Source organism: Cynara cardunculus (genome assembly GCF_001531365.2).
Source record: "Cynara cardunculus var. scolymus isolate 2C chromosome LG 10, CcrdV1, whole genome shotgun sequence".
In the NCBI taxonomy this organism is placed as follows: domain Eukaryota; kingdom Viridiplantae; phylum Streptophyta; class Magnoliopsida; order Asterales; family Asteraceae; genus Cynara; species Cynara cardunculus.
In genome coordinates, this window is record NC_037537.1 from 28,119,210 (window position 1) to 28,132,725 (window position 13,516).

Consider the following 13,516-nt stretch of genomic DNA (forward strand, 5'->3'; position numbering starts at 1 on the left):
AAATTCAAGATTACAAGTAATTATGCATAAGTACAACTTATTAAAGCTCGATGTTTGAATTTGTATAAATAACTGCGGATAAACATAATCAAATAAAGGATGAACATCTCATTTTAAAATATAAAAATCTAAAATATAATTAGAATAATTATCGAGTTCCAACAAAATAAATAATTATTATCTTTATAAAACAATTATATTTTTAAACCAAATATAAATTACTTCGTTATTGTACATAAATTAAATTATAAAAAAATTGAATTAAAAAATTACACAAAAAAATRAGGAATTTCAAATAGYTAATTTAATACTAATATCGATATATTTTTATCAAATTTTATTGATATCTTCAAACATATATTTTATTCAAAAATTAAAACATCATCGATTTCTCAAAATCACATAAAGTCATATTATATATCGATTGAGATAAAGAATAAAATGAAATTAAAATCCCGATGTATCTCGCTGCATTGCGCGAGTACGCTTCTAGTAATAATATAAAATATAAAATAAGATAAAAAGGTGCGTACGACAATTTCTAAAGATGTGTTTCATGGTCTCGTTAAAGCGAGTAGCGGCCCACTCCCAAACATCATTGATTATACCCCCAACGTTAACATTTTTTTAAAAAGATTGACTAAACTATGTTTTTTGGTCCCTGTAGTTTGTCAAAAGTTTCTATTTTCATCCTTACACTTTTCAAATTATGTTGATCGTTCTTTTGACTAACTCCATTGAGAAGTCCGTTAAATGAAGGTTATTTGATCTTTTTATAATTTCTTTTTATTTTTTTATTCGAAGTTATAAATATTTGGATGTATATATCCAACCCCAAGAAAACCCTTCTTTTCTGCCGCCCGCTCCCCTCTATCATCCAACTCTGATGAGCTACCCTCACTCTTCCCCTCGATGAACACCTTACCAAATCCTGGTCTCTGTTTATCGTTCAACTAATGGGTTTTTCCTAGATACCCATCAAATTGGTACAGGGTTTCAAATAAATACAAACAACTATCCACAATTGAGCGTGTTTTGACAAGAGTTAGATTCAAGTATTAAAGAGAAAGTCGTAGTTGGAATTCCTCAGTTACGTGAATTAGGATTTGGTTTTCTTGAGAGAAAAAGCATCACAATTCGTAGTTAAGTGAACTGGGAGTTTTCTTTAGAGAAATTGCATTAATTGGTTTTTTTTTTTGTCTTCTTCATAGAAAAATATAACATCTCAGGCCAACCGAATCAGATATTGTCCACATCTAAACTTACTATTTTAAAACATGTCTAATAGAGGAGGTATTCTGTTTCTAATAAGGTAACTTTTGTTCCCCTCCCCAACCCATGTGGGATCTTACAATCCACCCCCTTGGGAGCCCACACTAGTGCAGTTCACGACTTTGGTATCATTTGTAACATCCTAAACCAACAAAAAATGCAACATTATTATAATCTCGAGAGATGATAGATGGATGCAGTTATTGTAATATACTATGTTTTACGAGAGTTTTGAGTGTATAAGATAACCCTTCTTTGGCTCAAAACAGAGTTTAGATTCGCTTGATTCATACTTGAAGAAACTCCCAGCTATGTTTATATTACCCATAGATTTCTTTTCAACAACGATTCATCCTTTTTCAGACATGGTTTTTTGAACATATTTCCAAGTAGTGAGGTTGGTGAATCAGCACATTCGAGTCTCCATCCATGGATTCGAGGCGTGTTGTTAGATCCACAACAAAGCTAGTTATGAAGATCATGTTATTCAATTTGAAGATGACGAGTCTTGGAGACAACGGGGGTTTTTGAAAGGGCTTCTTTTACTTTCTCTTCTTCGTATGCAGGTGGCAGAAAACTTGTACTATTACAATATTATTTAATTAATAAAAGGGAAAACAAAGACAAATGAAATGACCAAATATTTAACAAATTTTCTAACGAAGTTAGTCTCAAATGCACGAAAACAAAAGAAATTGTGAAATACAGGGACATAAAATGTAATCTAAATATTGAAAAGATGAAAATAGCAATTTTAGACAATCTACAGGGACTAAAACCGTAGTTTACTCTTTCAAAAATCCTTTACCTTTTCAAAGTTTTTTTTGAAAAATACGCATATTTTATAAATATAATTCGTTATTTTTTTAAGAAGAAAAAAAATCCATTATTTTCTTTTAAAAAATATATAATTCGTATTTAATGTAAAATATTTTTTAACTTTAATAATTAATTAATAAAAATACGACTTTTTAATGATTTTGTTCTTCAAATTAGTGATTAATTTCAAACTAATTTCTAAAACTTTGTTACCAATAATAATATATTAATATATATTTTAATTAATTTAATGGTTAATATATATTTTAATTTAATTAAATGAAAAAACAAATCTTGTATAAAATTAAAGACCAAATACAGCTGCAAACAAGCTGTGTCCGTGTCTTCGCCCAATTCACATCTCACCTCCCTCTTCTTTACATACGCTTTTCTTCCTCTTTCTCTTTCTCTCTTCAAACATGGCTTCCACCTTCTCTCTCATCTTCGCCACTCTCCTCCTTCTCACCACCATTACCACCGCCCAAACTCCATCGGCGCCGCCGCCACCCGCTTCCGATTCCTGCAACGGTATCTTCTTATCCTATACTTACACCTCCGGATCCCAGCTTCCACCAGAACGAACATCAAACCAACCCTACCGCTTCGAATCAACCCTCAGGGTCCTCAACAACGCCGATGAAGAGCTCAAATCATGGAGGGTTTTTGTTGGATTTCAGCACGATGAGTATTTGGTCTCATCTTCTAACGCCGTGATTGCTGATGGGTCCGCTACTCTTCCCGGTCCGGTTGGAAACGGGACTGTTTTTGCTGGATTCCCAAGTGCTGATCTCAAGACTGCCATTGAAACTGCTGGAGATGTGAATCAAATGTCTGTTCAGGTTGATTTTTTGGGTACGCAATTCGGAGTCGGGCCACCTGATGTTCCTATGCCAACAAATATCTCTCTTGTTAATGATGGATTTGTTTGCCCTAGACCTACTATGGAAGGTAATTTCCCCCCCTTTTCATCATCTTTTCGTTTCAATTTCTAATAGCTTAAAATCGATGAAAAAATCTTAATGGATTTCTCTATGTTTGATGGCTTTTAAGTCATCTATTTTGAATCTGATGTGTGCTATCTGATCAAATCATTGAAGGGTTTCTGTTGACCTGATCTTACTTGAGATGGGTTATTGTAAAATGGTTAAAAATTGCAGGTTTGATCTATTTATTGTTGATTTATTTGAAATTTTTAGAAAGATTTTTGACTTTTGGGAAATGCTGTTTTGTTTTCAAATTGTTTGACCGATTCTTTCTGTTTCAAATTCTACCAATTTCTCTTATAATTCTATAAAAATTAATTTTGACGTGTGGGAAATGCTGTCTTGATATTAATTGTTTGACCATTTCATTTTAGGGTTCTTGATTAACTTCAATTTGAATTGGGTTCTGTTACAATTGCTTCGAACTTTTGAAGTTTGTTTCTGAGCAATTGAAAAGTTAGAGAATTATTTTTCAGTTTTATAAACAAACTATCTTGTGATGGTATTTGACTTTGATGTCCAATGATTAATTTCCGTTTGTTAGCAGCTTAACGAGACTCACAGCTAATTCAGTCAGCTATATATATGACCGTTTGGTAGCAGCTTAATGGGACTCACGGCTTGTTTGGTCAGCTATATATGACCGTTTGGTAGTGGCCTAATGATATAGAAAGTGACTTAATCAATAAGCTTCTAGAGGGAGCTTTATGTAGAAAGCCAAAAAAATTCTAAACCTTTCATCTCCCATTTGAAAAACATGCTCCTTTCATCCATGAAAAAACCTTCCCAAACAAAAATCTTCCTAATCCATACAGACAGATTAATCCATACAGTCAGCTTCATTCATACAGGACTTGATGGAAAACCAACCAACAGCCTCTTAGTCAAATTAATGGAAGTCTTATAATAATTTGATCTTTAAATTCTTACTACTGCTTCAAATTCTTTAAGGATTTAGCTTTATGTGTTCAGTTCAATCATGAATGATTCGGGTTTGAGGCTCGATAGATGTGAATTTGAAGCAGTCAATCGCACCATCGAAGAAAAACTGAGTCTTTATTCAAATGTTTGACTTCGACTCGTTCTTTGTTAGTTCACAATCTTAATTTTGTCAATCTGATTGTTGATGATTTGTTCTTTCGACTAAATCTTTATTAATTTCTTGAATGACATTGATGATCTGAGGAGAAATCTAGCATGATCTTTTGGTTAGGTTCGTTTGACATGTTCAGTAGCATTGTTGGCGAAAAATGAGTCTTTAACCATTCATTGGACTTGGTTTCGTTCTTGGTTCGTTCCCAGTTGTTCGTTTTTCAAGTCAATGGTTTACAATCCGTGGTTTTGACTAAATCTTGTCGAGTTTCTTGCTAGATCTTTCGTTTGATTTTGATTGTTCTTGGTTCTTAATCTTCCAGGGACACGAGTTATGCAAGTTTGCTGTAGGAAAGATCCAGATGCAGTAACCAACGTGACTGTAGGAGACGAGTTTCTTCCACGCCAATCTGGCGATCTCACGATCATGTACGATGTGATCCGAACCTACGAGTCAAATTACTGGGCCGAGGTGACCATTGAGAACCATAATTCTCTTGGTCGGCTCGATAATTGGAACCTAACCTGGGACTGGATGCGGGATGAGTTCATCAACGATATAAAAGGAGCGTATCCCTTCACTCGTGATTCATCCGAGTGCATCTTCGGTCCACAAGGTGCATTCTACCAAAGAATGGATTTCTCGAATGTTTTGAATTGCGAAAGACGGCCCACGCTGATCGACTTACCCCTCGAAATGACCAACAATACCCAACGGGGAAACATTCCGTTTTGTTGCCGGAATGGCACGATCTTGCCCCCGACCATGGATCCCAGCAAGTCGAAATCGGCTTTCCAGTTAGAAGTTTTCAAGATGCCTCCGGATTTGAACCGGTCTGAACTCATTCCCCCTCAGAATTTCAAAATCAGTGGCAGGCTAAACCCGGATTACAAATGTGGCCCGCCGGTACGCGTTAGCCCAAGCCAGTTCGAGGACCCTAGTGGACTACCTGGCTCGACTGCGGTCTCTAGCTGGCAAGTGGTCTGCAATATCACACAAGCGAAAGGTTCGAGCCCCCGATGCTGCGTGTCATTCTCTGCTTACTACAACGAGTCCATCATCCCTTGCCCAACTTGTGCTTGTGGTTGCCCGAGTAGCACAAACTCGCGAACATGCAGTACCACCGCACCAGCTCTGTTTCTCCCGGCTCAAGCTCTTCTCGTTCCGTTTGATAACCGAACCGCACTCTCAACCGCATGGGCCAGCCTCCAACGCCGGACCATCCCGAACCCATTGCCTTGTGGTGATCACTGTGGAGTCAGTCTCAACTGGCACCTGCTCACCGACTATCGCGGAGGATGGTCTGCCCGGATCACCCTCTTCAACTGGGACGAGACTTCTTTCGCTGACTGGTTTGTGGCTGCCGAATTTGACAAATCTGCCCCTGGGTTCGAGAAAGCGTACTCATTCAACGCAAGTGCTCTCGAGTTGAATGGGGTGAACGATACGATATTTATGCAGGGTCTTCCGGGACTGAACTATTTGGTGGCGGAAGTTGACGGAGATAACCCGAAGAAAGATCCGAGGGTACCGGGGAAACAACAATCAGTGATCTCATTTACGAAGAAACTGACCCCCGGAATCAACGTGGCTGGTGGCGACGGGTTTCCGATGAAAGTTTTCTTTAACGGCGAAGAGTGTGCACTTCCACGAGTTATTCCGACCAGCGGTTCTTACCGGCCGGAATTGAGTGTGGTGTTTTCCGGTATTGTGGCGTTGATGATGGTGGTGGTGTTGATGCAACATTAGTTGCTATGGAGATTGATTTTTGTAGATTTATTTTATTTTTTAAGGAAAAGGAAAATATGGAACACTGATTTGTATAGAATTGTTGTACTGCCTGTGCCTCTCTCATATTTATTATAACATCATATTTGTGATCAACTGAATCTTAATTCCTTACTTTTTTTTTTTTTTTTATGTGATTGATTAGCTGATAAATTAGTTGTTGGTAAATAATTAACCGGCAAAACTGTATGTTTAATAAAATTTAGCTGATAAGATAGATAATTTATACTATATTATAAAGCATTTGATAAAAAAAATTAAAACCCATTTTTACGCATGAAATACTATTTATTGATGAATAATACTTAATATTCAATATTACAAGTAAATTGTGTCTATCTACAATTTATTAAACCTTCATGTCTGAATTTATATAACTAATACAGATAAACATAATCAAATAGAAGATAAACGTCTCATTTTAAATATAAAAATATAATTAGGATAATAATTGAGTTTTAATAAAATACTTAATTATTATTTGTATAAAAAGTTATATTATTAAACCAAAAATAAAAAAATAATCAAAGAAATACATAGAAAAACGAAATTTTTTAAATAGTTAGTTTGGTACCCATATCAATCATTTTTTTTCAATTTTTTATGATATATCTTCATATTTACATTTTATTCAAAAATAAAACCATTATCGTTTTCTCAAAACCACATAAAACCGTATTATAACATTGATTTAGACACAAAAAATAAAAATAAATATTAAAATTGAGTTGTATCTCGCTGCATTGTACTGGTACCATTTTATTAATATCAAAAGGTCTTTGGCTTAGCGGTATTTGAGTCTTTGGTTTTTTAGAAGATTGAAGATTTAAACCTCACCAAAGATGACGAGGATATGTATGTTTATTTATTTTATTAAATAAATAAAATAAATTTTTAACATTTATATAATTTTCTTAACTATAATTTTGTGTGTGTATATTTATCAGCTTTTATAAATTCGTTATATTTAACACTTTTATATTTTATTATACCAAACAAATTTAATTTAATATTTACTTTTACAACTTTTTAAGCTATTAAATATTCAACCAATTAAAACACAACATATATCAAATTTAGGTTTTATTGGAGTTAAGATGAGATTTATCATATGCTTTAATATTCTTGACTCATCAACATGGATGGACCTAAGGATGTGGTATAGGTGACACGTATCACTCTATTATTTCTTCGTCGAAAGATAAAAATTAGGTTTCGTGAACGGTGCAACCATATTAATTTATTGTGTGTCACCGTATGTATTTTGAAACTACAATGAGAACAAGTTCTATTTGATAGTGTTGGTTTACAAGGTTTTTATTCCACCCTACACCCAAGTCCGAATCATGTTAGTGTCATTTTCATAGTTAATTGGTGTCACCATTTGAAAAAAAATTCCTATATTTTTTTTCTTATGATCAAATGGTGCCGCCTTTTAAAATAATTTATGGGACCGTCCCTGCTCATCAAGAAGCATTGTAACACATTTATTTAGCCTTTTATCGCATTAATGGGATATGACCTGTTGCTAGACTATAACACTTTTAGCATCAATAAAGGAGTCGTTTACACAAATGTTTACCAGGTAAACGTCAACACTCTAACATATACTTTATAAAGTAAGATTGCAATCCATCAAAACAGTACTGTATGTAATAATTTATTTGATAAGTACTTACCGAGTGAGAGTCATCAACCTCACTTACTTTATAAGACTCTCTATTCTTATCATCACTCTTACCAGGTAACATTCCTCTATTCTTATCATCACTCTTACCAGGTAACATTCTCTATCCTTGTTATGTTCATCCGGTAAGATAATCGAATAAGTGTTTAACAAACGACCATTTTTCCAGAAGATGAGCATGTTCCAATAAAAGTAGTGGTTTCATCAATCATTAAATACAGTTTATATGCACAATAAACTATAAAATGGGACCAAATAAAACCTTAAAAAACAAGCACAAAACTCCATATTATTCAAATCCTAGAAATCATGTTTTTTGTTGCTAATAAGGTGGTTTTTTCATGTTCCCTAAATTAAAGCAGTCAAAAATTTGGGCACCTATGCCTTTGCATATTGTGCTTGTATCATAACCATAATCATAAAAACCACGCAGCTACCAGCAATAAATTTCAACAAATCTTCTTATACTTTTGGCAGCAGCAGCAGCAGCAGCAGCATATGTACACCATTTGAAGCACAGAGTACATCTCCTACTACTTATGCCGGTAGATTATCCATCGCGTACCCATCAAACCCAAACTCCGTTTCCGACTGTCCAACACCTTGCTGTTGCTGCTGGTGGTGCTGCATCACAAGATAATCCAACAACGTTAATAGTATTTACCAGAGCCATCGGTCCAGAGTATCCAAGCTACTGGTGAAACCCAACCTCTCAAGAGGTTATTGGTTCAAACCTTACCGAAGATGAGGACAAGTTTAGAAACCGTGAAAACCAGTTTATATGTGCATGTGAACATGCAGTATTCATACAGTGTTGTTTGTTTCATAGATGAAACGTCAATGAATGTTTTGCATGTGAAAAAAAAAACACAAAAATATTCACATACATGAACAAAACATGATATTTGAATCCTAACTTAACCTTAAAAAGATGAAAAAAAATTGAGGAATCCTATGATAACCATTCATGTGGACGGTATGCACATGTGCATACAAGTAACTGAAGTCGTTTCTTGGTTTTTATGCACGTGTGCATGTTATGCACATATGCATACCCGACAAATTGCTTGTATGCACATGTGCATACCGTCTAGATGAATGGTTAGCAAGGTGATCCTCAGTTTTTCATTTTTTTTGCAGTTTTCCCCTGAACCTAACCCCATACCTTAAAATCAAATTCATCGGATGGTTTTGGTCGATTTCTCATGTGTTGTTTCATCCATGAAACTGGTTTTCATTTTTTCTGACTTTTAGACGGTTTCTATATGATTTGCAGTCATAAAAATTCGGATTGAAGTCAAAAGATTAAGAGAGATATGGACCCGAAAACATACTTGCTTTAGAATCGCAGCTAACAGATCATCTCCATATTGTTCAGGATATAATGTATTATTATGAGAGCTACCATCTTCCGCTTTCACCCTCAATGAATTCTCCGCCACATAACTGTTCCGTTGTTGACCAACATTCCGGTGGCTTCCGGTTTCAACCCCTGGAGAGAATATCGCCTTACCACTAGTAGAATTACGGTTCTGCCCTCCCATTTCCCGCTCAGAAGAACGGTTATGTTGAAGTAACACTGGACCTGATCCTCCTTGCATTGTATGTTGAGCCGAATCGAAGGTCATACCGACATCTTGTAAACCCCATTCACGTATTCCACTCGGATTTATATCGTTAAAAATATCATAACTTGAAACAATCCCTCTTCTCGGGACCTTGGTATCTAAGTTCCCGTCTCCTTGGAGGGGGGTTGGTGTTGCAGACGCAAGATTTGGAATTCCCAAACTACCCCCGAGCGGATAACTACTCCCGGACGAATCATTTTTATGATTCATCGAGAAATCCACAAGAGACGAGGCTTGTGATACCACAGGATTATACACCGTTGTTGCCATGTCAACTACTCCACCACGTGTCAGCATCTCGCTCGACAAAACAGGCGGTCTCAAGCCGTGATGAGGGTTCGTATTCGATTGACCTTGACTATGACTATGACTATGACTATGACTTTGACTTTGACTTTGACCACCCATCTGAATCAGAACTTGATTGTTTATGCTCCCAAAAGAATGCTGCCCAGATTGATGCTGCAAACTGACAAACTGCTTTGGCTCCATGTTTGTAGGAATCCCAGGAAGTAAATTCATCTGCTTGCTACTACTACTATTAGTCAGATGTTGACTTTGGACTTCCGTGTATCTCGATTTCGGGTTTTCGAAGCTAAAAATGTTTCTTTGATCGATAACGGGCGCAGAAATAGGAGATTTGGAGTTAGTTGACCTGCCGAGAGCCGCAGCTTGGAGGGTTGCAAGACTTTGAGGTGGGAGTTGACCAAGTTGACCACTGGCGGCTAGAGCTTGAAGATCAAGCCCGTTGAGTGATGATATGGACCCGTAGCCTGCATCCGGACCTCCCATAAAGCTGGCGTTCATCCCGCCTGGATGCTGGGACCCGCTGAGTCTTCGAAGATAAAGACGGTATTTCTGCACCAAATTCTTGCAGTTGTGAGGAACAAAGGTCTTCAATGCATCACATAACAAGTCAACAACGAACAAAAACAAAGTCAAAATTGAAAAAAGAATGCGTTTTTCTTTCCATTTTTAGAAACCATAGCAACCCGTTAGCACATTGATTGAAAGTTTACTTAAAAAAGATCGGGGAAACCGAAAAAGGTGTTTACTTGAAGGTGGCTCGCAACGTTTTCTCTAGTTAATCCAGGAACATTCATCAGCTCCAAGATTTTTTTTGGAACAGCCTCTGCATTCATATCAGATTCCGGAATAAAGGACATATTAATAATTGAATCAACAAGTTAACAATTGGAAAAGAATGTGCAGTTTACGAAGATATGAAATTGAATAGCATACTATCGATTCCGAGCTGATTAACGGCTGCCACAAACTGTTGATGGAGCTCAACGGACCAAACAACACGAGGCTTCTTCAAAGAAGAAGAATCATCTCTATCCTCCCCTTCGTCATCCTCATCTTTCCTCCTCTTTGTGTTTTTCCAATTATGCCCTTCGTTTGCAGAAGACGAGTAGTCGGGTTCTTCAGGTGGTTTCTGCTCGTCAGCACTTGCTGATGGCTCGAAATCTTTCCACTCGTGTTTCCGTTTCCGAACCACGTGTTGCCATATATTACGTAATGCCTCAATACGAACCGGCTTTATTAAATAATCACACGCCCCATGAGTCACTCCCTTCATAACGACACTCTTGCTGTCATCAGCCGACATCACTGTGAACTCAATCATAAGAAAGTAAGCTTTACGAACTCGACAGTCAAGTAAGATAGTCTTTTACCACCAAAAACCGATCGAATTTTTTCAAATAATCATACTTCCCATCCAAAAACCGATATTTCAATACATTTGTCATAAAGGGTATTAATATAACATCATTCTAATAACGAAAATCACTTCCCTTTTCGGCTGGAAAATAGAAAAATTAGGCCAGATTCAAAATCTTGATTATCAGCATTTTGATTCGTCTAATCAAGAAATGAATTTATCAAAAATTTCATTGAGAATTCTATTCGATAAAAGGGGCAAATCAAGAAATTGAAACCCAATGAAACATGAAGTTGGGATTGAAAACATAAAAGTCAAAATTAGAGGGGTTGACTTACTGATAACAGGGAGATCCATTTCAATCCCAATGTGTTCAAGAAGTTTGAATCCATCCATATCAGGCATATGAACATCACTTATAACCACATCAAATCCATTTTTATTTTCCCTCAGAAATGATAAGGCAACTTCAGCTCTGTTGCATTTAGTCACTGTAAAATTTCACCAAAATTCAAGAACTTTGAATCAATTATGAGTTCAAGAAATCAAAATCAAACCAACATGAACCAATTATCACACAGATTAAAGCTAAATTTCAATTTAGAAGTAGATAATTTACAAGAAATCAAATGTCAAATTATGTTGAAAAATCATCAAAGGTTTGACCTAATGAAACATGTAGAACATTGACGTCATCTTCTCCCTTAATTGTTGTGAACTATTTTTGAATCTGAAGATTTCATTACGTTTATGAACCCTAAATCTAATTGGGTTTTTGTTTACTTCAATTTTCTACCACAGATTTGTAATCTTATAGAGATTTTTATGGATAGAACAGTATATACAGCAAAAAATTAAAATTAAAATCAAAAATCAAAAATTAAAAAGTTAAAAACGAAATGATGAAATCAATGATATGAAAATTGAAGTGAAAATTAAGAAAAAAAGAAGACAGATTTAGAAGTTGTAAGCAATAATAATAAATCAAACAACAAATAATCTCACACAGTAAGCGTGTATTTAGTGTGTGTTTATATGTATATACCTTCATAGTTGCAGTTTCTAAGCATCTTCTCCAAAATCATGAGACAAGTCGGGTCATCATCAACAACAAGTACCCGAAGACCCGCCGGAAACTGATCAGGTACACCACCGTCGCCCCCGCCTCCGCCACCACTTCCGCCGGCAGCGGTGGACTTCCAAGAAGCTCCACTTGAACTAGGCATCACCGATTGTTTGTTAACTACTTGACCTCCACCAAGATTCATTGATTTTTCCCCAAATTAAACACTCAATCACACCCACAAAAATTTCATCTTTCTGAATCAAACCCAATTTGTTTAACCAGTTTTAGACAAAAAGATGAAACCCAATTTCAAGAAAAATGAACAAAATTAGAAACAAACACAAGCTGAATTTTTTGGAAGATTTCGACTTTTAGAGAGAGAGAGAAGAGAGAGAAGGGAAAAGGGGGAAGAAATTATAAGTGGGTGTGTGTGAGATTTATATTAGCACATGGTTTTGTGCTTAAATCTTTTTGGATTTATTTTTGGTTTTATTTATTAATTTTTTATTTAATTGTATTTTAATATTCTTGCTGATTAGAAAGTGGGTCTCTCCGTTGAGTGTGGATCCAGCTCATGTATGATGTTAACTAACCCCATGCCAGCCAAACCCATATCACATGTGCATACATCATATACATCATTACCATACATGACTCACTATTATCGTTCCCAAGAAAATGTATTAATATTTGATCGTAATCGGGTTTATTAGACGATGATGTGATTCGTAGAGTTCGATCGGGAGTTCCGTACAATTTAAAATACTGACAGCAAACAAACATATATTCGTTCTAAAAAGAGCCTGATCGGAAGGTCCGTACAATATCATTTAAAGTAAATTTCTATCCTAATTGTCGTTATATAATCATCATGTGACATTAAGTATATACAACATGATTGGTTACCCAACCTAAAACAAAATCTATATAATACGTTTTTACAACCCAAATCAGATCAAACATGTAGTTTTTACTACTGTTAAATATTTCATTTGTTACACAAGCAAAAGATATCTGATTTAATACATAGAAAAAAAATTATTTTCCAAGAAAATAATAATATATAATAAATATTAATGATAAATAATGAATATTATGATTTGAAAATAATCCAATTTTTTAAACAATTAAAAGAAAAATATTAATAAAGGAATTAATTTAAAGAAATTAAATGGACAAAATTATTAAATATATACCTTAACTTGCTATAACAGAATTTAAAATCTACATTAAGTGTATTTCTATATTTTATGTTGATTTGTTTTATTTAATGGTCTTTTATTTAATACTTATATTCATTTCCAACTATAAAAAAATTCCATTTATTTTTTTAATATTTTTTCTAATTTTGAATTCAACATTTATTTTGTTAAGTTGACAATTTTGGGAATTATTTTATTAGACTTTGACTATTTAGAAAAAAAAATTGAAATTCTGTTCATATTGGAAATTTTAAATTATTATTATATTTAATAAATTTTAAATAAATAATCCTTTAATTGTAAAACCATAAA

At 34.9% G+C, this 13,516-nt stretch overlaps 2 protein-coding genes across 2 annotated transcripts; one reads left to right on the forward strand and one right to left on the reverse strand.

The window, feature by feature from the left end:
* The first annotated feature begins 2,436 nt into the window (after nt 1-2,436).
* On the forward strand, nt 2,437-6,071 carry LOC112519673 (COBRA-like protein 7). Its single transcript, XM_025127889.1, has 2 exons — nt 2,437-3,039; nt 4,490-6,071. Exons 1-2 carry the CDS (start codon nt 2,511-2,513, stop codon nt 5,914-5,916), a joined length of 1,956 nt encoding a protein of 651 aa, XP_024983657.1. The 5' UTR covers nt 2,437-2,510; the 3' UTR covers nt 5,917-6,071.
* Nucleotides 6,072-7,826: 1,755 nt separating this feature from the next.
* Nucleotides 7,827-12,329, reverse strand: LOC112520241 (two-component response regulator ARR2-like). Its single transcript, XM_025128539.1, has 6 exons — nt 11,982-12,329; nt 11,275-11,427; nt 10,513-10,884; nt 10,326-10,402; nt 8,977-10,128; nt 7,827-8,266 (listed from the first exon to the last, which is right to left on the reverse strand). Exons 1-6 carry the CDS (start codon nt 12,202-12,204, stop codon nt 8,180-8,182), a joined length of 2,064 nt encoding a protein of 687 aa, XP_024984307.1. The 5' UTR covers nt 12,205-12,329; the 3' UTR covers nt 7,827-8,179.
* Between the last annotated feature and the right edge of the window lie 1,187 nt (nt 12,330-13,516).